This window comes from Staurois parvus, unplaced genomic scaffold, assembly GCF_062004578.1.
Source record: "Staurois parvus isolate SC_StPar_1 unplaced genomic scaffold, SC_StPar_1.0 ptg000102l, whole genome shotgun sequence".
NCBI classification, from domain to species: domain Eukaryota; kingdom Metazoa; phylum Chordata; class Amphibia; order Anura; family Ranidae; genus Staurois; species Staurois parvus.
In genome coordinates, this window is record NW_028317898.1 from 2772208 (window position 1) to 2791760 (window position 19553).

Sequence of the window (19553 nt, forward strand, 5' to 3'; positions counted from 1 at the left end):
ATCATTGCTAAGTATGAAATGTTAATTGTCAGAATTAACGCAGAGAGGTAGTTTATTCACTAGACACATAATTAGTAGCTAACTAGATAAAAAAACCCTACCATGAGAAGTCTCAGAAAATGTGGTTACCACTATAGGGATACGAATGGCAAGAAATCGTATTTCGCACAATTGGCAGCAAAGAGGGTATTTGCAAAAGCTGCATCTAGTGTAACATATGTGTAGCACCCTCCTAGATAGGTGCTAGGTTTAGATAGATAGATTTAGTATGTGTTTTGATAGGTAAATTTACTTACCACACTGTAGTCAGTGTGGCTGTGATTGTTAGGTGAAAGCATAGTTTGCTCACTGTAGTCAGTGAAGCTGCATTCTGCTACTTAGGTCTGCTCAATGTGTTCAGCTGCTGCCAGTCTGATAGCATGAATATTGATACAGCCCTGGCCTATCCCAGAGAGACAGGCTCTGATGGCATGCTGCTAGACTGTATATATTCAGTGAGCACTCTGAGCTCGGGGTCTTTTCCTGGATAGGATTAGTCCAGCCTGGAGGAGGCACACTGCCCTTCCAAGCAGTACTGTTATGTGTGCTTTCATGAGGTCTCAGGTGGGTGACCTGAGGGCCTGGATGCTGAGACCCTGGAATTAAAGAGAGCTGACTGAGGGGAGCTGCCTGCTGAAGATCTGGTCTGGTATCACCGGAGTAAGGTGTGGCTTGGAAGTTGGAAGGAGGCAACCAGCTGTCCTTGGGCCTTGTGTGAGTACAGACGCTTCTAAGAGATCTTGGGGACCTTTGTGCTTTGCCACACCCATGGTGCTAGAGAGTCTTCTGTGAGTCTAGTTAAAGGGGACACCACCTGGTGTCCTGAGGAGCTTTGCCTATCTAATCTTCTACTTACAGTAAAGGGGCTTTGCTCTTGTGGTTCTAAGAAAGAGTTTTACAGTTAACTACTACTACTACCTTAAAACTGTCTACTGTTTACTACAAGCATGGGCTTTAATATGGCTTGTACTGAAGAATACCTAAGTCCTCATGTTGTACATAGTTCTTGTTTTTGGGGTATCCCACCTGATTCCCTCAACCCTACTCAAGTTCTCCAAAAATAAAAACAACAAAAACATCACCCCTAGACTGGTCATTGAAGAAATGTGTAAATGAGCCTGTGGGCCTGGCTGGGGAAGACCTGTGCAGTATTCCTGTGACTCCCATAGGAGTCACGCTACATATGTTAGCTTTACAATCATAAAAACAATGTGAACTGAAACACAATAAGCAAGTGGATCAACATTTGGCTGTTCAGCAGAGGTTGATCCATGTGTGGCTGCTCCTACTCAACAGAAGTCTAACAACTTGCACCTATGTCAGGCTCTTATTTTGCCAAGCATGTGCACAACATGTCAATTCATTCCTAAGGAAAGGCCATCTGCCATTGGGGCAAATTGAAAATGACCTTTTTTATAGGATTTTATGAATGTTACAGTATGGGTAATTGTACATGCCCATGTCAAGCTCTCTCTCTCAAACTACCTGTGAATTTGGCCAGTATGGACAAGCTGGAGCAGACAGGTGGCCAGGGAACCCACCCATGCTTTCCCTGACTACATTCTAAACCCATCATAGGCAGGGAGCTGACTTCTGTCAAATGCAAACTTCCTTTAGAACCCTATACCACACAAACCACCCTGGTTGGAAAGTACAATTTTTTTCGCCTTTTTATGACACTTTGTCATAATATATGCTTACAAACTATATAAATAGAAAATGTTTAAAATATTAACGTATGTTATTTACATTTATAGTATCTGATCCCTTTTATGTGCATCTAAATTGTAACCAAAGATTATACACGCCCTATAAATAGCTCTGATATAACACACCCCCAAACATCAACTAAACTTGACTTTCACGGTTCATAAAATAACCTGCTTTCATCCTCTGACTTGTTTTGTAATATGAAGCTCGCTGGTGACTCAAAGTATCCTGTTCCAGTGGCACCTTACAATGTGGTTGCTAAAAACAAACAGGTGAAGTCTAGGTTAATGATTGTCCATGCCGCAGGTTCACATTTCAGCAGCACCACATTCCAAACATTTCACTGCTAGAAAGTCTCAAAGGTTAATGAGAGCAACAAAATAGTAAATAACATTAATTATAACCAAACATATACAGCTTAGAGCTGAGCACAATTTACTCTGCTTACAAAGGAGAACATTTGGAATTTAAGTAATACCATTATTTGGGAAAGTTTTTTTAGGTGAAAGTTTTTAAAACCATAAAGGTATTTTACTTTACTTGATTGACTAACAAAGAACAAGACCTTGCTAGTGCTTTGTCTACAAAATGCATAACATTAGAAGGTGATTACCTATAAAGCTTCTAAAATATACAATCTCTCTCCCTCTCTTTATATATATACACACACACACATATATATATATATACACACACACACACAGTACATACTGTATATATATTGACACATGCACATTTTAACTATTAAAGTTTGTAGATACTTGTAACTTGTAATACATTTTTATTACAGTTAAAGTAGAGAATGAGATGACTATTGCCAATCAGGGAATACAGGAGCAAGGAAATAAACCAGTCTCGGAATCAAGTAAGTCGCTCAGTTTTTGGCAGCTGTGCAAAGAACAGTTTTCTATCATGTTTCCTATCCCAATGATTTTCTATCAGGTTGGGATTCAAGTGATGATATTGCAGTGCTTGTCCTATTTCTGACACCTGTTGTGGCTTGTGGCCATTTTTTTAATTAAATAATGGATAATGCAATAGACGGCATGAGAAATCACCAGGGTCATTGAGAAACAGTCAAAACTCCAAAGTGGGAGGTAACAGAAATATGGCTAGGAGACCTTGCTGAGACCAGGAAAATAGAGTGAATGTTGTATGCATTAGTATGGGATGCACACCTTTAGCTTAAAGGTGTTGTACACTTTCAAATGTGGCTACAGTTTGTAATGTCATGGATGATTGATTGCTTTATGTTCATGCATTGATTCACCTAGCTTGTCCCTATTTGCTAAAAGACAGGTAACTTCCTGTCACACAGTGTCCAATCCATGCCTGCAGGTCATCAGCAAGACCCAGACACAAGATTGAAGGCTTCGTCCCACCCAAGACACATTGAAGCCTTCAAGCTCCAGGCCTTGATCTGGGATTACAAAACCCAAAGAAAGTTGAAAGCAAAGTCTTTCTCCACTCACAGTAAGCATGGTGGAGACCTGCACTCTGGATTAGCGTGAACCTTGTGTCATTCCAGTATCCATATCCATAGTGGCAGGGCCTCGCACTGTCACACTTTAAAGTAAATCTGTTCCCAGACTATGCACACTAATATATTTATGTATTCTAAACAAGCAGTAAGGAAATAAGGAGAAGATGTGTAAATGTGGGCTAAAGCCCAGGTGAGTTGAAGCTGAATTCTGGATTGGAGCACCAGGAATTTTCTGTGTTCAAAAGAGGAAGGTGATGCCTGAACACTGCAAGAAGTCTGGTGGCTCATCAACTGCGTGTAGAGCTGCAGCTGCTTACAGCTGAAAGAATACATGGCTTGGCTTAAAGGCTATTTTCGTATATGGCTGTAAGTAGGATTTTCACTGCTATTCAGTCTGTCCTAACATACAAAGTGTAGGTCCCAGCTTAAAGATCCTTTCTTTTTGAGTAGAAGCATTTTTGGAATATGTGATTCCTGCTGTATTTTGGGGGATCCTGTGACCCTAGCTCTCTCTCCCTAGAGATGAGCCTGAGCCTGAATAAACTCTAAACAGTTCCAAAGTGACTGGCACTCTTCTGTTCATGTCACTACACATTAAGAATCCTACCCTGCACATCCTACCCTGTGATGAAATGTCTGGTCACCTGACCTCTTAGGTCCCTTTATTACCTCTTGGGGATGATAATATATCACCCCTGCATAGTGGACAGCAGTTGAGGGGGTTTGCACAGCCCAGTGCATGGTTCATAGTTCAGAAAGTTTACAAAGTTCAGACATACAGATCTGTGTCTGGAGTCTTTGGATCAGAGCACTGAAAAAGCACAGGAAAGAAATAGAGGATTATAATTGTGCCTTCTATTTACTGAAATGCTAACTTTGTTGATAAAATAAAAAATCCTCTCCAGGTAATCTATATACAGTATATCACAAAGTTTTGGAAAACGTTTTTGCAGATCCCTTCCTGCTTTTGTTTTGTGGTTGACAAGGGTATGCTTTGCTCTATTCAGCAGGGGATCTATGAACTGATCTCCTGCTGACTTGAAACAGAACAGGATGGATGCCACTTTGTGACATTCAGACCAATTCATTTTTTTTGTTTGCATTGTGACAGTGGTCATTTGTTTTTTTTTTTGAGCTGCCAGGTGTAAACAGACTTTGCCTCAGGCTACCTCCAATCTATTTACATCCATCCACCTCTGATTCCGGACCTTGATGGACGTGGAGGTAGGTGAATGTAAACAGACACATCAATTTACATCTGCCTGCCTATAGATTTGCATTGAGGTTCTGGTTAGCTCTGCCTGAAAAACTGAGATGTTAACCTGATCGGATAGCACCTGTGAAAGGGTCCTATAACCAAGGCCAGTGCTAGACTATTTTGCGTCCTAGGCAAGACCAGCTACATGCGCCTCTCCCAAAAAGAAAAAAAAACATGTTAAAAATAATAGAAAATAGGTGAAGTCTACAAGATTTGGACAGCGATTGGATTTGGGGCTGAAAGGACAGATGGGAGTCTAGGGTTATACCTAGTACCCTGGCATGAGGGGAGGGAATGATGATTATGTTATTGATTTTGATGGAGAAGTTAGGGGAGGGGGCACAGGCTGGAGGGAATACTAAGAGTTCACTTAGTAGGTTAGTAATGCGAGAGGAGACTGAAGGGGTGAGGTGAGGGTTAGAACAATAGATTTGTGTGTCATCAGCATAGAGATGGTACTTAAAGCCATGGGAGTTTATCAAGTGACCAAGGGAGGAGGTGTAGATGGAGAAGAGTAGGGGCCCAAGGACGGAGCCTTGAGGGCCCCCTACAGAAAGAGGGAGTGAAGAGGAGGAGCCAGAGTTATAAGTAACACTGAAGGAGCGCTGCGATAGGTAGGAGGAGAACCAGGAGAGAGCAGAGTCTCGGAGGCCAAGAGAGTGGAGTTTTTTATTGAGGAGGGGATGGTCAACCGTATCAAAAGTCGCAGAGAGGTCAAGTAGTAAGAGTACAGAGTAGTGGCCATTGGTTTTAGCAGTTAGTAGATCATTAGTGAGTTTTAATAGGGCAGTTTCAGTGGAGTGTAGTGAGCGAAAGCCAGACTGTAAAGGGTCAAGAAGGTAGTTGTCAGTGAGGTAGGAGCTCAGGCGATTGTAGACTAAGTGTTCTAAGTGTTCTAAGAGTTTAGAGGCAAACGGGAGCAGGGAGATGAGTCTTAAGTTGTTCATGTTGGAGGGGTCCAGGGAGGGCTTTTTAAGTATGGGAGTGATGTGCGCATGCTTTAGAGGGGAGGGGAAGGCACCCTTAGAGAGGGAGAGATTGAAGATGTGAGTGAGGGAGCATAGGACGAAAGAAGAGGGTGACCGTAGTAGTTGTGAGGGGACAGGATCCAGGGGGCAGGTAGTGAGACGGGCTTCTGAGAAAACCTTAGTGACCTCTTTGGTATTAGCAAGGTCAAAAGAGGAAAGTGTTGAGGGAGGTTTAGTATAAGGTATGCTAAGTGGGATGGATGTCTGTGCAGTGGCGATGCCCCTACAAATTGCATTGATCTTGCTTTTGAAATTATTTGCAATCTCGTGAGCAGTGAGTGAGGTGCTGGGTGGAGGTGAAGGTGGAGAAAGTAGAGAATTAAAAGTAGAGAAGAGACAATGAGGACTGGATGATAAGCTATTGATGAGACTAACAAAGTAGGCTTGTTTGGCAGCATGGAGGGAGGAATTGTATGTTAAGAAAGCAGACTTATATAGGGTGAATGCTTGGTGAGATTTGGTTTTACTCCACAATCGCTCCAGCGCATGACTATGTCGTTTAAGATTTCTGGTGTCATCAGTCTGCCAAGGTTGTAACGGTCGGGGCCTGATGCTTTGTGTTGTTAGAGGAGCAAGTACGTCTAGTGTGGATGAAAGCAAACTGTTGTAGACAGTAGTGGCCAGGTGAGGGCAGGTCAGGGGAGAGATTCTGTCATAGAGCTGGTCAGTTGCAGAGTGGAAAGGAGCAGGGTTCAAGTTGTGAAGGTTTCTGCAGGTAATTGTTTGCTGCTTGGAGGGATAAGTGTTTAAAGATGAGGACACTGTGAAGGTGATGAGATTGTGATCAGAGAGAGGAAAGGGGGCTTTTGTGAGGTTGTAGGGAGTGCAAAGATGGGAGAAAACAAGGTCTAATGTATTTCCATCAGAGTGAGTGGAGGGCTGTATACATTGTGCTAATGCAAAAGATGAGGTTAGGTTGAAGAGCTGGGATGTAGCTGGGTTGTTGACATTAATGGGGATGTTAAAATCTCCAAGAATGATAGTGGGTAGTTCAGAGGAGAGAAAGTAGGGTAGCCAGGCAGAGAAATCATCAAGAAAGCGCGCCACCGGTCCAGGAGGCCAATAGATCACTGCAATCCTCAGAGAAATGGGAGAAACCAGCCGAATGCAGTGAGTCTCGAAAGAAGAGAAGCATAGAGAGGGAGGATTAGGGAGGACTTGAAAAGTGCTCAGTGGGAATAGAAGCAAACCAATTTTATTTTGTAAAAATACCTGACATAAGATTCCACCAGCACCAATATTAAAGTTAAATCAGTATTAAAATAAAGTATTTAAATATTAAATCAGTGTCACGGACGGACTGTATCTGTGGCTGGCAGTGGCAGGGTGACAGTTGCAGTGAGTGGAGGATGATGGATCCACCCTCTGACAGATCCCAGACTGGAATTCCCCAGGCAATGGGGGGAAATAAAACACTGTGACAGCAGGCAGCCTAGCTCACACACACAGAGAGAACACTTGAACTGAGCGATCCCACACAGTGACAGATCTGACACAACAATCCTCCACCAACACTGACACAGATCAGCAGGCACAGCAGGCACTAGAAGAGCAGGCTGTGTGATCGTGATGATGTCATCACTGACACATTGCACATGTGATGGATGAATGGCCAGCTGCCTGGCCAGCCGTGTCACACTCACACAGACAAAAGACATCAGTGTCCTCCGCAGCCACAGCTCCACCTCCACTGATGAATGGGAAGAGAACGGCTGGAACTCAGTGATGAGCATTTGCCAGCCGGCTTGCAGTAAGGGACTGGGTCTGAGAGGAACGCTTGAAGAAGTGACAGCTCATCTGCTGCACTGGCCCCAGACACCCAGCATCTTCCTCTGTCCTTTCTTCCTCCTCTCTGCCGCCCCTCCTCTCAGCTGGAGGATCATTCATGACATGGTGGTGTCCCACACAGAGAGAGTACTGGCCTGAGCTGCGCCCAGGCGCCCCTAGCTGGCAGTGCACCCTAGGTGGCAGCCTAGTTTGCCTAGTAGAAGCACTGGCCCTGCCTATAACCAGCACTCTTTGGCATCTCTTTGTATTGATAGCATACTGTGAAAATATTTAAATTATTTATTTCAGGTACTTATATAGCGCCATCAATTTACGCAGTGCTTTACATATATATTGTACATTCCCATCAGTTCCTAACCCTCAAGGGGTGTACAATCTAAGGTCCCTAATTCACATTCATATACTAGGGACAATTTAGACAGGAGCCGATTAACCCACCAGCATGTCTTTGGAGTGTGAGTGGAGATCGGAGTACCCGGAGAGCCCACGCAGGCAGAGGGAGAACATGCAAACTCCAGGCAGGAGGTGCTGTGGCTGAGATTCAAACCAACAACCCTAGTACTGCCAGGTGGAAGTGCTAACCATTTAACCACTGTGCTGCCCATAAATAGTAATAACATTTTCTGTGCAGCAAACATACTGTACTTGGGAATGCCATAATCAATGCTAGCGCTGCCTGTAGTTTGACCTCAGGAAAGAGTGAATATTAATGAAGTTAAATCACTATTTTTGGCTTATGCAGTAATAATTTATTGTGTATCAATGTTTAAGGAAACTGGATTTTTTTCCTTAGCTAAGTATATACATTTGATGACTGTCAGACATTAGCCAGAGAAATATTTTCCTTTCGTTTGATGTGTGCATATCATATAATAATAAATGTCATAATATGATATTAAAATAAACTTCTAATAAAACATACTTTTCTTGTACAGCATTGAGTCAGAAGAATAAGAAAACCTCTCAACACAAGCAGAAGCGAGAAGAAAATTCTACAATATATAGTAAGAAAAACATTTTACATACACTATATTGCCAAAAGTTCATGTACTTTAATGGCATCCCAGTCTTAGTCCGCAGGTTTCAATATTGAGTTTGCCCACCCTTTGCAGCTATAACAGCTTTAACTCTTCTGGGAAGGCTGTCCACAAGGTTTAGGAGTGTGTCTATGGGAATGTTTGACCATTTTTCCAGAAACAAATTTGTGAGGTTAGGACCTGATGCCAGACGAGAAGGCCTGGCTCACAGTCTCCGCTCTAATTCATCAAAAAGGTGTTCTATCGGGTTGAAGTCAGGACTCTGTGCAGGCCAGTCAAGTTCTTCCACCCCAAACTCGCTTATCCATGTTTTTATGGACCTTGATTTGTGCACTGGTGTGTAGTCATGTTGGAAAAGCAACTGGCCATTCCCAAACTGTTCCCACAAAGTTGGGAGCATGAAATTGTCCAACATGTCTTGGTATGCTGGTGCCTTAAGAGTCCCCTTCACTGGAACCACTGGAACTAAAGGGCCAAGCCCAACCCCTGAAAGACAACCCCACACCGTAATCCCCCCTCCACCAAACTTTACACTTGGCACAATGCAGTCAGGCAAGTACCATTTTCCTAGCAACCGCCAAACCCAGACACGTTCATCAGATTGCTAGACAGAGAAGCATGAATCATCACTCCAGAGAACACATTTCCACTGCTCTGGAGTCCAGTGGCAGCGTACTTTACACCACTGCACCAGATGCTTTGCATTGCCTTGGTGATGTAAAACTTGGATTCAGCTGCTTGGCAATGGAAACCCTTTCCATGAAGCTCTCTACACACTGTTCTTGTGCTAACCTGAAAGCCACACAAAGTTTGGAGGTCTTTAGCTATTGACTCTGCCGAGAGCTGGTGACTTCTGCATGCGCCGACCCTGCTCTGTCATTTTACATGGCCTACCACTTCGTGGCTGAGTTGCTGTTCTTTCCAGTTCCTTCCATTTTGTTATAATACCAATAACAGTTGCCCATGGAATATTTAGTAGCAAGGAAATTTCATGGATGGACTTATTGCACAGGTGGCAAACTATCACGGTGCCACACTTGAATTCACTGAGCTTCTGAGAGTGACCCATTCTTTCACAAATGTTTGTAGAAGCAGTTTGCATGCCTACACCTGTGATTGGAACACTTGAATCCAATGGTTTGGAGGGGTGTCCCAATACTTTTGGCAATAAAGTGTATATAAGCATAGAACTAGGTCAGTAATAAAAGTCAAGGTTTCTCATGAGATAATTTTATTTTACATGCTCTTTTTCTAAATAGGTTACCCCTGGGATAAAAATAATCTCAAGTCTTTGCAGGTAGATCTGAAGAACTTTGAGAAGCTGGACCTTCATGCTGCAAAGGTACATAGTAAATAATATTTTTTTAATGATAACTACATTTATGGACATATGAAAATAGAAATACAGAAATAGAAATAGATAATAAAAATGTTTGGGATATCAGCATATGGATCAGTTTACAAATTAAATGCACAAAAAATATGTTTTGCAAATAATTTACAATTTAATTTCTGGGTATAAATATTTCTACATGGCAGGCTAGGAAATAACTATCAGACCAAGTGCATGCTTAAAGCATTGCCACCTGGTTCCTAGGGTGCATGTGTTCCTTCTTTCATCCCTTCTTCTGGAGGGGAGGTGTTGCCCTCTTGAAAAATTCTGCCCTAGGCAAATGCCTTGTTTGCCTTGTGGTAAATACACCCCTGGGTGTAAGGTGTCCTAGTGTAACACAGTCCAATACTCTACCCTTACTAACGTCAACTAGTTTCCATTACTGCCTGCAGGACCACTTTAAGAAATACTGTAGCTCTGTCTTTAGCGTTAACAGTCATAATCATCAGAAGTATCTTTCACACCTTCACAAAGGGGTGGAATGGGAGGTATTTTATCCATAACCAGTAATGCTTAAAGTGTAGCTACATGTTATTTTTAGTTTTGGGTAGAGTAGGAAAGGGTTAAAACCCATGCCAGGTTATTTTTTTACTTTCTGTGTACCATTCAGGAATTTTCCCCTTACTTTTTATCATTAAAAGCTTAACAGAGAGTCTAACCCTCCTTGTTCTATCTAAAAAAAGTCCGATATGCATTTTATATTTTGAAATGTTGGGTTTACATATTCTTCAAGTTGATGAATTTTGTGAAGCTCTGCTGGCTTCCATCTCTCTCAAGTGTAAGAAAAAACAGTAATGGTTTTGACTTACTAAAGGCAAATATACTGTTCATTTTGCAGAGGAAATTGCATTTTGCAAGGGAATTTTACCCAAAGCTTGGTGAATGAGGTGAAGCTCTGCTGACTCCTATCATCCAGTCATTTGCAAGCAAAAATGTGTTTATTTTTCTTTTTTACTTTTCTTGCACATGATTGGGTATTCTGTGCACAGTGTAGCTTCACCACAGTCGCTAAGCTCTGGGAAAAATTCTGTTTCAGAGTGCAACATCAAAGTGAACAATGCATTTGTTTTTAGTACTTTACCCCCACTGTTTTTTATTTTTTTTTTTTGCACGTGAAAGGTAGTCTTTGCAAGTAAAATTTTCACTACATTCATCAAAGGGACAATTACTTTGCAAAGTGAACAACCTTTTTGCCTTTAGTAAATCGCCCAAATTAGTCAATTATTTTACTTATGTTGTCTATGCCTGACACTAGGTCAATGCCAATGGGACACTTGAACAGTTGGTGAAAGAACTTACCCTTGAAGCTAACACAGAGCTGGAGAAAACTAGAGTTTTTTGGATATGGATTTGTCATCATATTGGTATGTGTGGATCAAATGACTCCAATTTCCATTGGAGATTAATCATAACAACTATGGAATATATCACATTTAATAAATAATATTTGCCCAAATTATTATTAAGCTTGAATTCATATGTACAATGTATGTCCAACATATGTCTTCTTTCTGATTCTCTCAGAGTATGACACAGCAGTATTAAAGAATAAAGCTCTAATATCACCTGACCCACATGTCGTCCTACAAACCAGGAAAGGGACCTCTTCTGGGTACTGCTCATTGTTTGAACACATGTGCAGGTGATGTATACTAACAGTATGTGACCATCTTTGTTATATCTATTGTATGTGTATTCCTTATGGTAATATGTAAAATACCTTTATTAGTCCTTTAAAAAGTATGTTTAGCTATATACAACTATAGGTATTTATAAGCAACAATCCTGTGGTTTTATTCCTTGCATCTGATTGGGTATTAAAATTGAAAATAGCTTCACTTTAATTACTATGTTAAATAAACATATACATTTTTCAAAGTGAACATTAACTTTGCTAAGTGTAGATTCTCTTCTCTTTTAGTAATTCATTTCTCTATATACAACAAACCCTATACATTCCCTTTAAATATAAATGAGAGTGCATACTTATTATCTGTTGTCATAACCTCCCTGGTTTATAGTAAATCTGGTAAAGATATAGATACAATACAGTATTTGGCAGTACAATTATTTACGCTTTGTCTAACCTATTTATGCATTTTTATGTCCTGTATGGGCACTGATGCTCTGGGTAAGGCATGAGAAAGTCAGAAGTTATTCTAATATGGTTGGCTTAAAGCCCAACTCCAACCAAATGTTTTCTTTTTGTTTCAGATAGAGTGTGGAAGGGTTAGAACCACTTCTAGGTCTCTCCTCCCATTAGGAGGATGGAGGATTTATCCTCATGTTCTGTCCCAATGACATGGACAGGAAGTAGTGGGGCAGAGACAGAAAACAAACATTTTGGAAAAGTTATAAAAATTGTTTAAGGTTAGAACCTTTTTGTCTTCTTGTCCTGGCGATCTTCCTTCCACTCATTTCTTGAGCTGATGTAACAGAGCAACTGTTGAAACACACAGTAAGGGGAAATTATCCCAGTGGGGGTCACCTGCCAGAGATCCCAACCCTTTCTCATCTAAAAACAAGAAATAAAATCTGCCAGGATTTTGCCTTTAAACAACAAGACAGAGGATTAAATTATTTGAAATGAGAGTGAATCATGTATGTAGACATAACTGATGTTTTTATGGGTGTCTGATAAGTACATTTTCCCTATTTAGCCTTGCTGTTATTCAGTGCAAGACAGTCAACGGCTTTTCTAAAGGAGCCTCATACAAGGCAGGGCAGGCGATATCTTGGGATTCAGACCACACATGGAACATGGTGTATTTAGAAGGAAGATGGCACCTGCTGGACACCACATGGGGTGCTGGTCATGTTGACGAGAGCATAAGCAAGTTCACCTTTCAGTAAGCATTCAGTGTATTTATGGGATTCATGCCAAAAAATTATTATAATGGTGCTTCTCAGATGAGATTTGACATTAGAGTCACCTGGCTAAAATAAGCCAACAAAAATATCATCTCTTTTGGGTGTTCGAAAAATATCCATACTCAGGACATTATTGGTCAGTATGACCCAGAGTTGATCTCCTTCTGACCTGCATTTGACTTGCTTTATTCTGCTTTTGTATTCCCATAGAAATGTATTGGCAGTGAATCAGTTCTGACACAAACAAAAGCCTGCCTGCCCATAAACTGATTCTATTGTGATTGTGTTTTCTGATACTGTGGCAATATTTGTACTGATTGACCACTGTTAGTTAATTAGTAATATCTAATCATGTATGCCTCTCTTCTCTGTTGCCTTCATCAAGGTACAATGAGTTTTATTTCCTGACCCATCCAGCTCTCTTCATTGGAGAACATTATCCAGAACAAGCAGACTGTCAACTACTGGATCCAAAAGTGACCCGCATAGACTTTCAAGAGATTGTACACCACAAAAGTCATTTTTACAACCTAGGGCTGATTTCCTCTCAGCCTGGGGCAGCTGTAATAGAAACAGGTACATTTTTAGTTTTTTTTCTTTTACCACAAAATGTAAAACCTGTCAGTGGTTAGAGTATTTTGGATCTCCCGAACTCAAGTGACGTGGGCTCAAAGAGAAGATGAAGCAAGAAAGAGTAAATATATGAGACCACTCTGTTTGGACAGGGGAATGTCAGTCAGGTCCCCATTTAAAAGTGAAACTAGTTTAAAGTGGAACTTTATTCAGAAAATGAAATCCTGCTAGATCACTTCATACTGGCCCCTTTTTCAGGTATAGCTATGAAAAAAAAGTTACTATATGGTTTAAAATCCAGTAATAGACTGAATCTGCACATGCTCAGTTGCTCTTTATTTTTTAACACAATTATGCATACCGATTAGAGGACCTTGGGACTAGCAATGAAACGCTCACACACAAACAGCTATAAACTGCATAGTGGGGTAGTCTGGGCCACTGTCTTGCATCTATGCATTTTGCTCAAGAAAGCACTTTATCAGGTTGCGCAACAAATCTGTTGATTTTTTATCGTGGGGGTTTTATATTGTGCTGTTTTTGAGTTATTTATATGGATGTTTTTATATAATGAAATGAATAATTAAAAGTTTGTAGAATGCATTATAGTCTTTCTGTTATGTTTATTACCCTTGCAGTATATAATTGGTTGTTGAGAGATATGTATTGTACCTGTGTTTAGTTAAAGGTGTAGAACTATATAAATAGAGGTGTAGCTGTGATTTTATAATTATAGGAAAGTATCTGAATTTTACTTGGTACCATCCTGTTTTAATTCCCTGCATACTGGGGAAGAGAGGAATAGAACTAAACACTTGGAGCCAATCAAGTGTGCTAAATGCAAATATGCTAATGGAAAAAAGAGCAAAATGAGAAAGGGATAGGCTGCTGCTTAGTCACTGTCCATTCAAAGGCTGGGGGCAGGAAGGTGATCTAGCTTTCTTTGTTACGTGTAGAAGAGAAAAGTCTGGTCACTAGCCTAGCTCTACTATCTGCCAGAGTTATGTAATTCTCAGGACTTGATGGACAGAAATACAGAAAATCCTTTGACAGGTAAAATAGTTCCTATATAAGTATTTCTATTGTTGTTTCTCTGTTTGCCTTACGTTCAGGTGTAAGGACCAAGAACAATGGCAAATGTAGGGATGTAGCTTAAAGAGCAGCCCACAACACCAAATAAATGCCACAAAGAAAATTAAAACAGCTCAACAGACAGGTTCTATCTATCAGTCAATACACAATTTTCATGTTCGAATGGTTTGTTCCATATCTGACTAAAAGGTACTTAAGATCCAAATAGCTAGGCAACTAGCATCTTCATAGGGGAGCTAAAAATGGTAGCACTTCTATCATGATAGAGTCACTTTAAATCTGAGCTCCAGGCTGATGTAAAGGGGACACACTAATGGAGCTCTATATTCATCAATACATTATTGATGTATTGTTTACAAATGTATTTTTAATGTGATTGAGACGATCACTGGTGCTGCAGTGCTCATGTGTTCAGAGGGGGGCATACAGGAAAGAGGAGAGAGGAGAGTGACAGAGAGATGAACTCATCAGTATGCTGCTTCTCTTTTTACTGTCCAGTCATAAGTTGAGGGAGGGACAAGTGTTATTCAACTACAACATTTACTCTGCCAGACAAGGCTGTGCTGTGTCGCAAGAATAATGTCAGAACTGGATGGACAGAAATACAATTCCTTTGACAGGTTAAACAGCTCCCATATATATATATATTTCAACTGTATATTTAGCTGTTTGTCTAGAGTTTAGCATTAAACAAATGCAGGTGCCTTCATAATTTCAAGCCAATAAAAAATATGTTATATCTGCTCTATCTAGATAAAGGAAAAGTATCCATTACCATTGAGAGCCGGCACAAGATGTTGTACATCTTCAGCTTAAATGAAACAGAAGATCAAGGTCTGCTAAGGCTGATGGAGCATGAAGCCAGAATTGATGTTTATCCTTCAAAGACTGGGCAACAGATTATACAAATTTATTCCAAAAGACAGGATTTAGAAGAAGCTTACCAGTTGGTGATGGACTACAGAATAGACTGTAAAACTGTGGACAACAAGATGAAGATTCCCAAGTGTCTTCATAACCCTGCTGGTCCAAGCTGGCTGTCAGAAATGTCTGGTCTTCTCCATTTATCACACAAAGATCCCATCATTTACACAGAAGATGGATGCTGTACTATAAGCTTTACCACAGGCAAGGAGCTGAGACTCACAGCAAACCTCAGATCCGATGAAGTGAAATCTATTCCGAACCATATAATGCAAAGGGTGCAGGACACAAAGGTGGAGTTTAGTATCCATCTTCCACAGGCTGGCACTTATGTTCTCAAAATATTTGACAGCACTGAGGTGTACCTGTGTAACTATCTAATAATTTGTCAAAACACCAAAGTGAAATGGCCACCTTATCCTGCAGTACTTCATAACCCTGTTGGCCCACACCCAGAGACAGAGAAAGCTGGACTTCTTCACGCTTCACATCTAGACCCAATCATTCTCCAGGAAGATGGACTCTGTACTATTAGTTTCCAAACTAATGGGGAACTAAAGCTTAGTGGCAGCTTGAAGTCTGATAAAATGCCTGCTAAAATGAACCAAATTATACAGAGAACAGGGAAGGATAAAGTTGAGTTTAACATCCGCCTTCCACTATATGGTTCGTATGTTTTCCAGATATTTGGTGAAAATAAGGGCTTAATCTGTAACTATCTAATAAGATGCTCTAACCCAAAGGTAAAATGGCCACCATTTCCAAGCATGCTTCACAACCCAGTAGGTCCACACCCAGGTATAGAAGCTGCTGGACTGCATCAGCCCTCACATCTGGATCCAGTCATCAATACTGAGGATGGATGTTTTACTATTACCTTCACCACAGACCGGGCATTAAACCTCAGAGCCAGCTTGAAATCAGATGATGTAGAAATAGCACCCAACGTTATGTATGTTCTTCAGACCATACAGAAGCAGAAACTAGAGTTCAATGTCCGCCTTCCACGTGCAGGCTCTTTTGTTTTTCAGATATTTGATGAAATTGCTGGCTATATTTGCAATTATTTGGTCACATGTTTGAACTCCAAGGTAAAATGGCCTCCTTTCCCTTCTAGTCTTCATAACCCTGTGGGCCCAAATCCAGAGACGGAGAAGGCTGGGCTTATGCAGCCCTCACATCCAGGCCCTACGATTCATACTGAAGATGGTTGTTGTATTGTTAGTTTTGCATTAATGCGAGATTTAAGCATTTTTCCCACTTTACATTCAGATGATGTTAAAATGATGCCAGAGATGGAGCACAGACATATCTTTCAAACAAAGACACAAGGCAATGTGCAAATCAAGGTCCGCCTCCCACAGTCTGGAACTTATGTGTTACATGTGAACATTATGCCTAAGAACAGTAACATGTACAAACATCAGTGTAATTATCTCATCACTTGTACCAATACGGCTGTGAAATGGCCAGTGTTTCCATTGGTGTACACAGACTGGTCTGAAAGCTATGAACTGGTGCAGCCCCTAGAGGGCATTCTATCCAAGGACAGTGATGTTTTCTTCAAGCTGCAGATTCCAGATGTTGCTGGAGTATGTGTAAAGGGGAAAGACTCCTTCCCTCTGGACCTCAATGAAAGCGGTTACTGGGAAGGCACATGCAGTACAGCCAATTGTAAATACATGTATGTCTCTATTAGGTCTAAAGACAATCCAGACACCCGGACGTTTATTCTTCAGTATCACATAGGAGACAGGACTCAATAGAATGAGTGAAACAAACATTACAATATTTTCTTATAGTCATTTATATTATTTATAAAAATTAAAATTATATTTTTCAATGCCATTCTATAGGAATATTTTTCATCCTGCATCATGAGAGTCAATTTAAGAATTATTTGAATAAATTATCATATAACATGACAAAAAGATACAAAAACAATTACTGGTGCTTACGGTAAAGATGAATAAGGAAAGGGCATATTTATTTAAAAGCTTATGAGCAAACCATCTATGTCACCCATAGCAGGCGGTCAGAAGTTTTATTATTTCAGTACTGGAAGAAAATTGGCAGCTGGAATCTGATTAGTTGCTTATAGGGGATCAGAGACTTTTCCATTTTTACAACAAAGTAAAACTACTCGCCTCCTTTTGCAGCATTAGTGGCACCAGCATCTTTACCTGGTCTACTTATGTTTTCCCAACCTTTGCCCATCTCAAATGGTTGGGCTCAGATAGCTTAAAGTGATTGTAAAGGTTCAGATTTTTTTTATAACAAACATATCATACTTACCTGCTCTTTGCAATGGTTTTGCACAGAGCAGCCCCAATCCTGCTCAGGTTCCCCACTGGGGCTCCTGGCCCCATTCCCCTGCTGAGTGTCCAACGTGTTTGCTCTGGGGGCACTTGTCTTTGCGCGCTCTCAAACAGGCTGTGTGTGTCTATAAAATACAGCAAGTGCAGCTGAGCCCCATCCCCTGCTCTGTCATCACTGGCTGTGATTGACAGCAGAAGAAACCAATGGCTCCCACTGCTGTGTCCCATCCAATGAGAAGGCAGAGACCTAGGAGAGCTTCTGCTCTTGTGCACATCGCTGGATCAGGCTCAGAGGTCTAGTTCATATTGTGCAGGTCGGTTAGGGGCGCTGGAATTGCACATATTCCCACACCCACAACCACCCGCAGCTGAATCGCTGTACTATTACGAGATGCATGGAGCTGCCATTCATCCTGATTAGCACCACCATGTATGCCTGCAGCATAATCGCGGGTGGAACCACAGGGAAACTGCATTGTCAAAAAGACTATGTGGTTTCCCTGCGGATGCATTTTTGAAAAGGTGCATGCACCTTTTTCTGCGGGACATGTGATACAGCAGGCCATTCAAATGAATGGGCTGCAATGCCCAAGCAAATGCAGGCCGCAAGGCCTGCACTATTGTGCACCAGGCCTGAAGGTTTTTTTACCTTCATGAATAGAATGCATGAAGGTAAAAAATATTCAGCCTTTAGAATCACTTTAACTAGAGCACATGCATACAAGAGTTTGTTCATTATGCTGCTGAGGCATGCTGAGATTGTAAACTGAATTGTGAGTGTGAAACTTAGTGTGCAATCTAAAGAAGATGGCAGACAGTCAAGTAAAAAGGTTTTATTGCAGAAGAGACATAAGGGTTTACTTACAAAGAACAAAATGGGACTTTTACAAACATTCTCTGGTGGAGAACCAGAAGTCCAGGTCCAAGCATTGAAAATGTGTTCGATTTATTCTCCACCAGAGAATCTTTGTAAAAGTCACAACCTCATATGTCCCACATTAAAATATATGTCTAACTAAAACTTTTTTGTAGTTTTGGTTAGAGAGTTGAAGTATTAGAGCTTTGAATGCGGTTGCAGGGTGGTTGCAGCGCGGCCCCATTCACATGCTGCATGCAATAGCCATATGCCCTTGTTTAGTTAGGTGGTCAGGTGGATGATAAATTCATGGCTCTACTTTCTGCTATTACCACCCCCTGGCCACCTATGTGAACAAGCCTTTACTGTCTTAGTGGCAACAGTTTCCTCATAAGGGAAGTGCAGTAAATTCTGTAACAGGGATGCAGACAGCAATAAAAAGTTTCCAATGGTTCTAGACATCTCTTACTCTATAAAAAAAAAATTACTTTTGATGTTGTTGGGGATTTTTACTTTCTATCTGAACAAATTGCTGTCAGCGTGACATTAAGTAAAGGTAAATCTCTATAATGGAGCCCCTGGGGGTAGTAAAAACCTGATAGGGGTTCTGATCCTTCCCCACTCTATCCAAAATTTAAAAAAAAAGAAAAAGATTATTTTGGCTGGACTTACACTTTAAGAAAATCTGTACTGATCTCAAAATAAGATGTTCAAGATTGTCTTTTTCATTAAGTGTTCTTACATGGCAAGACCACTTACTGTTATCTCACATATATATTCTTATTATTATAGCCAAATTTACCACCCTAACTCCTCCCACAGTTTTTACACTACATAGACAGTAATATACCAAAACGTGCGGATTGTTCCCGATTGGTGTGCTGTTACTTTGTGGAACGTTTTGCCAAATGGTTCACGAAATATCGGCGTTTTTGTGGTGAAATTGGTCCCATAGGAATGAATAGCGGAATGTTCAAAACTAGAGTGGGAGCTGACAAAAGCTAGAGTGTGAGCTGAAAAATCAGGACATGATTTCTAAACTGCCATCACTCCCTCATTTTCAAGTCCACCTACACAACTCTTATATCAAAATGTTCAGCTATCCATGCTGCCTCTAAAAATGTTCACGGCTAAGCCATAGTCCTGATAGTTTTCACAATATGACCATTTGTTTGCAACTCAC

General features: G+C 40.9%; 1 protein-coding gene across 1 annotated transcript in view; it reads left to right on the top strand.

Moving 5' to 3' along the window:
* LOC149467756 (uncharacterized) overlaps positions 1 to 17044 on the top strand; it is a 28871-nt gene extending 11827 nt beyond the window's left edge. The window contains exons 4-11 of the mRNA XM_089671264.1: positions 2540 to 2614; positions 8242 to 8310; positions 9603 to 9685; positions 10992 to 11100; positions 11261 to 11378; positions 12397 to 12585; positions 12993 to 13183; positions 15026 to 17044. Coding sequence (XP_089527390.1) covers positions 2540 to 2614; positions 8242 to 8310; positions 9603 to 9685; positions 10992 to 11100; positions 11261 to 11378; positions 12397 to 12585; positions 12993 to 13183; positions 15026 to 16962 — 2771 coding nt within the window. The 3' untranslated portion in view covers positions 16963 to 17044. The remainder of the gene's footprint in view (positions 1 to 2539; positions 2615 to 8241; positions 8311 to 9602; positions 9686 to 10991; positions 11101 to 11260; positions 11379 to 12396; positions 12586 to 12992; positions 13184 to 15025) is intronic.
* The last annotated feature ends 2509 nt before the right edge of the window (positions 17045 to 19553 follow it).